Genomic DNA, 8553 nt, shown 5'->3' with positions numbered 1-8553 from the left:
TTGACATTTTAAAGTGATAAGTACAAATATATGTAACTCTCAAAGTTAGAATTGAAGCTCAAACAAGAGATGACACTATTAGTGACAAACGCCCCCGAGGTTTGTCCAAGAATGCTACAGTTCGATGCGCAAAATATGCCAGAATAGTTAAGTTATGACTAATTTTTCGACAAGAGAAAAAATTTCTCCGAAGGTAACCTTGACGTTAGAGCTAGGGTCTGGGTCTTGAACATGACACACTAACTCATCATAGGGAAAATTGTGACAAGTAATGTTTGATGATGGCAGAGTTATTGACTGGACAAGAAACATAAATGTTAGCTTTTTAATCTAAGTTTGACTGACTTTGAAACTAGAGATTTTGGACTTGCGTCTGACACCTTATTTTAATATAGGGAACGTTTATGCCATGTAATTTTAAAATGTCTTCACCGACGGAATAGGTATGGAACTGACAAGAAACTGACAAGAAACACACCATGTAAACCGTTAACCTCTAAATGTGACAGCGATCGTGGAGCTAGCGGTCTGGTTGTTATGCACGACACGTTTTCTCGTTATTGGGGAATATTTTTAATGTTTTCATTTTCATTTCCCATATTTTTGTTTTTTTCTTTGATGGTTTGTATTTGTATGTATGCCTTTATATAAAACAACAGTATGTTTATTATTTGCATGGCTTAAATGCATGTATTTAGTCAATATCATCTTTGATATAATGGTAAACTTTTCTGATCTGCCATATCGGCTTATGATACTTCTCTGTTGTGTTGTCACATAGTTCATGAAGGAATCTAAATGTTTACGAGAAAAAAAATAATGTCAATGGTGAGATTCGAACCCACACGGTAAAAGATCTGTTTAACATGGACTGTATGCTTTACCATTGAGCTAATTTGCAATTGGTACAAAATCTTAAAATATTTAGATTGTAACATGATTAATGACAGAGTTACGAATCGGATATGAAACAGACCCTCTTAACCTTTCACTTGACTTCTAAGTGTAAACTTGATCTTGGAGCTAGGGGTCTGGGTCTTGCGCGTAACACATTGCCTCCTTATGGTAAACATTTATGCCAAGTTGTTTCAAAACCCCCTCATGGATAACAGAGTTATATATCGGACACGTAAAGATCTATTATGATATGACTTCTAAATATGACACTGACCTCTGAGCAAGGGATCTGGGTCTTGAGCGTGACACATTGTCTGATTATAGTTACCATTTATGCAAAGATATTTCAAAATCTCTCCATGGATAGCAGAAATATGGATCGGACACAAAAATAACCCTGTTAACACCTTGACCTTGGAGCTAGGGTTCTCATTTTTATAAACATTTATGCTAAGTACTTTTAAAACCTCTTGATGAATGGCAAAGTTACGATCCGGACACAAAACAGACTGTTTGACTTCTAAGTGTGACCTTGACATTGTAGAAAGGGGTCTGAGTGTTACACATGAAACGTCGTCTCATAAAGGTTAATATATTTATGCCAAACTATTTCAAAATTCCTTCATGGATGACAGAATTACAGCCCGGACAAGAATTTATAAAGTTACGGTCGGCATTAAAATCAAAGAACATACTGTAGTGTAAATAAAAAGGTTATTTGCTGAAACATCTTTAAATGATGTAAGGATGTTATCATTAAATAAAATCCTAAAATTATCTAATGTTTTTGTTTTTATTTATTTTTTTTCTTGAAATAGATATCATGTGATATATACTTAATCACTTAATAACAACATAATATATTAGGCCCTAACAAAATCTGAAAAATAGATCCCTCAGAAGCAATGAGGACAAAACAAATAGTAAATATTGCAGACTCGATTTGTCTGATAGTTGGTTTAATTTGTACGCAAGTGAGCAGTGTACATGTATTTAGATAATTTACAATTATGCTTTGCACGGAATGAATTTGCAACCATGCTTTGCACGGAATGTCATGGATCAGAGGGATAGACTGGCTATATTCATCACTAAAACCCAGCAAACTGTATGAAATCTAAAGTGGTAGGATATTCATGGCATGCTCAGAAATAAGCGCCAATGACTTCAAGGATTTTTGTTTCGTCTTTCACCACACCACAGACAATCACGGAGATAAATGTCGATACTGACCTTAAAAGTCACGTGGATTTTGTACCTTCAGAACATATCCGGTCAAACTTGGTAGTCAAAACGTGCCCAGATAGGCCAAGATTGTCCAAAACGAATAATTATATAACGGTAGTTATCTCTACTATAAAAGAGGGGTGGCCTGGATTTTCCTGTCAAAGCCTTTAGTCTATACTGTACCTGAAGTAAGTAAACTATTTCTTTTCATTTAGTAGTGCCATATTTATAATGATTTTTTTAGCCCAATAGCTGGTTAGGTATTCGTTTGATCTGCGCTCTATATAGCATCTGGCTCAACCATCCAATACAACTTTTAAATGATATTTTTACATGTTTAGTATTGTTTTTCATACCTTGTTTCAGACATGCTGGCGATTTTGTTTGTGTGTGCCTTCACGGCAGTTAACGCGTAAGTAAACCACCATTTTCTAGTATTGCTTGCAAAAATATGATTAATTTTAATTTTCCTTGATGCCACTTACAAGCTCTTGACTTGCTGAATTAAAAACTGAGCATGTGCAGTATTGATACATCTTATCCCCAGTTGTAGATAATAGAACTAAAACATTACACTAACGATACAGTTTCAAAACCAAAACCAGTAAATCAACTTTACCTTTGTCCAAGACAAAAGACGCTGATATATTTGCAGATGATACATCTTTCCAACTTCTAGTGCATAAATACTAAGATCACGTGTCTATTAATGCTAAGCAAAACTTAAGTGATGCATATTAATCAAAAACAAAGTCATATTTGTGAAAATACCATTACGTGTCTTAAAAAATGAACAAACCAGCTGCAGCTATGTCTTGCCTTATCAATAACAGAAAACTACACTTTCTATCCACATCTCAACACCACTTCTTCCGAAGATAATCGGACCAAATTTTTAACAGAGAGCTGCAATATTTACTCTGGAGAAAAAAAACACTGATTTATTTTCTGAAATAAATTGGACTCCTTTTTCTCGAAATTGTTGAATAAGCAGGCCCTTTCACATTTAACAGAACTTTCATTATATCGCCAGGCAATCAGTTTGAAAAGATGCTTTCACTGCTATCCCCCGATATCCAACTTTCACAAGAACAGAAGTGCCAGGTGTGTGCGTGTGTGTGCGTGTGTGTGTGTGTGTTTTAAATCGAGGTATTAACTCAAAATTTCGAGTTTCATCAGTCGAAATTGCGATTACGTTACTCAAACTTTCGAGGCACTACTTTAGTATCCTGTCTTTACATCCCACAAAATTTAGATGTCTATCTGGCCATCCAAGGCAAAAATGCCAATGGACTACTTTTACAGACAATGCAAAGAGAATACCTCTAATTTCCAATCCATATATCGTACCGATCAGTAAGGACTTGAACATGTACTACCATATATCAATGTACGACCTACCCTAGCCTGTAGCTCGGAAGCCACCCCTGATTTCAAACCGTATCCACAGATATATACCTACATTTACATGTATAGTATGTTCCGCTTCGAACTAGGTCGAAACCCCTCCAGATATGGTCAAAATAGTGCAATGTTCTAAGTTCTAACACTCCCGAAAAGTTCGAATTACTATGTCGAAATTTCGAGTTAATAAAAACATACGCCTGGCACTAATGCTCTGTCTTACCAACTTCACATCTCAAACACAAAGGAGAACAGTGTCGGAATCTGCCTAGCCTGTTGGCTATATTAAATCTTTATGCATATGTTTTCTGTCGTAAAACAAAGTCTTCTTTTTCCAGTAATTAAAATTTTCAGCAGCATATAAACTTATCCGTCCCATACAGATAAGTGTAAGATTCACCTGGTATGTTTTTTAACTACAGAATAAATACAAATGAAGCGAGACACTACCTGGATATGAGTTTTGCCCGGTATGACCACTCACCTAAAGATGGCAGGGTGATGGAAGTCGAGTGGGATGCTTCAATTTACAGAGAGGATCTGAATAGTAAGACTATACGATATTACGTTTTAAAGAAGTTTTTGATACAGTAAATCATATATTTTAATTCAATGAGAGCGGTGGATTAGCGGTTAAGGTATCGGCCGCTCAACCTTGTGATCGTGGACCCGCAACCACCACATTGATCACAACTGCGCACCGTTTGATAAAACGCCAGTGCAAGGGAAATCGGTCCAGTAATTCGTTATTTTATGCTTCTGGCTATCCATAAATGGCGAACTTGATAATCTGATTTTGCTGATAAAATTATATGAACAAGATCCAGATACGAATTATCTTTCTAAAGGTCTCCGGTGGTGGCCAATAGTATACTTTTTTAATTCTTAAAATATCTCTTTACGTCAATTTAAAGGCCAAAATCATGCAAAATCGCAGTTTCGAATTTCATTTATTTATCTATTTTATTTTTTTTTCTGAAAAAAAAAATGCTTGTGGAAAAAAATGCATTGAAATGTTGCTTTTATGAAAGAGAGTTTTAGAATTATTCATTACCAAATAAACTCAAACTCAAACAGCGGCTGTTTCCTTTTAAATATGATGTCAAAAATGGCTAAAATCAAGTTACAATGTAAATATCCCATCAAACTCGTTGTTTAAAGATGAATTCAAAATTGAAAATTTAGGAAGGTCCTATTACAACCCTCGCAGTTCTCTAAAGTAGTGTATAATATCAATGGCATTGTCTTATAGTCTAAGAGAAATCAGAGAAAAACGTGGAACAAACTGTAGGTTCAGACTCTAGTTCCACCGATGTTTTCAATATGTAGGCATATATAGATATATACTAGTATATAGATATATTTAGTTTCTGCTAACGCCCATATTTTACGTTATTTTACAGACGACACGTGTGTTACAAAAGCTGAATATCTTCAAGTGCACACTTGTCCAGTAGCTGACCAGTTATTTGCACATTACGACCACAACAGTGACGGCTGCCTGAAAACCGCCGACATGTCTCAGGAATTCCATCTTATCGACCATAACAGTAAGTGTGCAAGGTCTGAGAATTTGCAGATGAAGTCTGCCTCTAAGAATTCCTTTCTTTTTATGGAAGACCACGTTAAAGACATCTGATAATAAAGTCTAACTTGCTCATGCCACCACGAGTATAAAACGACCTTGTCTGAATCAGTTCGCCGAAACGTGTGGATTCGTTATACTTTTTAACTGTTTTCAGCTGTCTCAGTTTTGTTGACGGGATTGCGTTGAAAAGGTCGAACATGTGTTATTACCGACACTGCCCTTAATATGAACAACTGAAACAGTGCCTGGGATCAACCTATTTGTTAAGAAACACTTTTCCTTTTGCTGATTTCCATCGCATTATCAAATTTAACAGTGATTAAACAGTTTGATTTGTGGCGGGCGTCATCTATTTTATTTTAAAGAAAATACTTTGCCATTTAATGAATTAGAGAATGCAACTCGTGCCTTATCGGCATTAACTCATAGAAACTATGATTATATTTATATAAAAGAAACGAACAGCGCGAAAAGAGAGCTGCCCATGGCCAGAAAGCAAAATTAAGAAACATAAAAATAAGTTAAAACTTGGTTCTCTGTTTCTTGTACATGTATATTAGCACATGGGGTGTAGATTTGTATTCTATTTTCTTTTGCGATCATTACCACTGAGTATCTTTCTCTGTATCCCTATGGGATAAGTATAGATGTTTAGACGCATATAACGCAGCAAGCAAAAATAATAGCAGATTCGGTTTGATTGAGTCTGTTTATTAGAGATAATGAAATGTGCAACACCCCTCGCGCCCTCTAGCACCAGCATCATCCATAAACATTAAATGAACTTTATGACCCAAAAGGACCAGAAAATATAACCAAAATATAACAATCACGTCATAAAAGTAATAGCTACGGCTGTCAAACTTTACACAGTAAATAAGTACCACTAGAGAAAGATCCTAGTTGATTTTAGGGGTCAGTCGCGCACAGGTCAAGGTCACAGCGACCTGACTAAATTTCTTCTGGTATTTTGCTTCGTTTGCGGGTTCTGAGTCATGTAATAGCTACAGCTTTCAAACTTTAAATGATGACTAAGCACCACTAGGTCAAAGGTCAAGGTCACATGGATAAAATGCTCCATTTTGTTTTACTTTCAATTCAGTTTCTTTATATCGCATCTGTCATAGTATTCCTTATCCACATCCCGCACCCTGTCTCTGCCCTAGCAAACACCCCTTCGGTCCCGAAATCACTGATTAATCTTATAATTTTTAAAACTTCCAGTTTCAGTTTTGTGAATCTAAGTTTATGTAATCCACATACAGCAACCCGACATACACCCGTTACCTCCCTGTACCTGTGTGTTATTTTTTGCTTTTCATTTCAGTTTCTTGTTACTGTAACTTGGTACCCGTAATCCACATCCTCCAATTACCATCGTTCTAATTTTTTATATATTTTTTAAAAATCTTTTTAGTCCAGTTACTTGTTTCTAAGTATCCCCACCTTGTTTTACTTGTTTTCGACTGCTTCCGAAGGGATGTTTTCTGTCTTGTTAGGACGAACTCTTATTTTATGAATACAACCCTACATTTTATATATGGCAAGCTTCGATATACATGTATTTGAAGAGGATTTTGTACATTTAGATTAATAATAATTTGTAATGGAAGATGGGCATGGTATTTCTTTAATAGTTTGGTTTAAATATGCAGCTACTTTATGCTTAGTTAATTGTTTTATAGCCTACGTTATGAGTTTTTATATGTTGCATTTATATTTGTTTTGCCCATGGTTTGTTAATAAAATACACTCTTTTTTATGCTGTTCTATTCTAAGTGAAATCTATTCTAAGTGAATTTCTCTGATGCCATTTGCGATAATTACCGATGTATTTCTCTATATTTCACTATGTGGTCATTACAGATGTATTTCTCTATTTCCATTAATTACTGTATTTCAGATGACAACGTTGTGAGCCTTCACGAATGGGAACAGTACTTCCTTCATCTGACACATAAACTGTTCCCCCACTATGGGCACCAGGGACGTTAACGTCGCTTTACAGTTAACTGATATTTGTTTTAATTTGAATAAACTACATGTATTTCTTATGTTTCTCTAAAATTGTCAATTAAATGTAGCATCGCTAGTTGAATAAATGCGAGAATTAAGACGATAATTAGCGACTCAAAAACCCATATGGTGTAATTAGACCCATTGCGAAAGTCAAATACAGAATGTACATTTGTCCAGGTAAATACTTGGCAGTTTTTGGTCTGCTCCGTTATTCAGGTTATCCCTGTGTCTGTTGTCAGTCAAGCTACATATTTAGGCGTGGAAGTATTATCAAATTCATCTTGGTCTCCTCGTGTAAATAAAGTTTCTAATAAAGCTAGTCAGCGCTTAGGTTTCTTAAAACGTAACGTACATTCTTCTAAAAGTTCTACCAAGGCAGCTGCTTATAATACTATTGTAAGACCAACTTTAGAACTCTGTTCTAGTGTATGGGATCCTTAACATCAAAAGGATATAGATAAACTAGAAAACATTCAAAGACAAGCTGCAAGATTTGTAACAAACAATTATAGCAAGACCCCGGGCACAGTCACAAATATCATAAAAGACTTAAATTGGAATACATTGCAATTAAGAAGACAATATAGTAGACTAATTTAATTTCACAAAATGGTTTATTATCATGTAGATGTTGATCCAAAGCAACATGTTACACCTTACACAAGACAGTCCGGACACTACAATCATCTGACATTTCAGATTCCATCTACTACAGATGATTATTATAAAAAAATTACTTTTTCCCTATGGAACAGCTGTTCGGTGGAACACATTACCATCTCATGTAGTCAGTGTTGAAACAGTCTCTGGATTCAAATCAGCACTGGCTACATTGATGTTTACACCGTTATTCCAGTACATATCTGTTTGCTTTTATCCTGTTTTAACCCTACTAACGTCTTCCTTTCTGCACAACAGTTTATGTGTATATATAACTCGCAGTTAAAGGAATTAAGGTTTAAATTAAGGTGTTAGGTTTTTGCACCTTTTTAATCACAACTGTTAGGAAGCACTAGGCGGATTGAGTAGCCTAGGAAACCTGACAGTCTTTTACTTTCTCTAACCCCCACGCATCATGGCCATAATGTATCATTATTGAACGTTTGCCATTACTATAGAAGAAGAATCTCTTCTTCGCCAATGTACCGTTATCACGATTAATAGTTTTGATCATATGGATTAAACAAATACCATAAAGGTTGAAAAGATAAATGTTTAATTTTAAACAGCATTTAAATTCAAGCTAGCACAATGATAGCAATTCAAAATATTCCAAAAACCAAATTTCGACCTATTCATATATGACGAGTTTTCATAATTATTGTGACCTGCTGTAACCTGTTTGCTGGTGTAATCCTTGTAACCAACCCCGTATCGATCATATACAGTAAAAACATTTAGTTGTTTTAGGACATATC

The 8553-nt window shown here is 35.3% G+C and overlaps 1 protein-coding gene across 1 annotated transcript; it reads left to right on the top strand.

The window, feature by feature from the left end:
* On the top strand, nucleotides 1–7209 carry LOC123562842 (uncharacterized). The gene is made up of 5 exons (XM_045355439.2): nucleotides 1–2312; nucleotides 2491–2536; nucleotides 3951–4075; nucleotides 4932–5078; nucleotides 7020–7209. Exons 2-5 carry the CDS (start codon nucleotides 2493–2495, stop codon nucleotides 7109–7111), a joined length of 408 nt encoding a protein of 135 aa, XP_045211374.1. The 5' UTR covers nucleotides 1–2312; nucleotides 2491–2492; the 3' UTR covers nucleotides 7112–7209.
* Nucleotides 7210–8553: the final 1344 nt, after the last annotated feature.

The sequence above is a fragment of the Mercenaria mercenaria genome, chromosome 2 (genome assembly GCF_021730395.1).
Source record: "Mercenaria mercenaria strain notata chromosome 2, MADL_Memer_1, whole genome shotgun sequence".
In the NCBI taxonomy this organism is placed as follows: domain Eukaryota; kingdom Metazoa; phylum Mollusca; class Bivalvia; order Venerida; family Veneridae; genus Mercenaria; species Mercenaria mercenaria.
Note: the sequence above shows the minus strand (reverse complement) of the source record. Positions and strands in the feature narration are given on the sequence as shown.

Coding starts and splice junctions, on each gene's coding strand:
- LOC123562842 (XM_045355439.2), top strand. CDS start 2,493: ATGCTGGCGATTTTGTTTGTGTGTGCCTTCACGGCAGTTAACGC. Junction 4,076..4,931: donor TTACAGAGAGGATCTGAATA/GTAAGACTATAC, acceptor GTTATTTTACAG/ACGACACGTGTGTTACAAAA. Junction 5,079..7,019: donor CCATCTTATCGACCATAACA/GTAAGTGTGCAA, acceptor ACTGTATTTCAG/ATGACAACGTTGTGAGCCTT.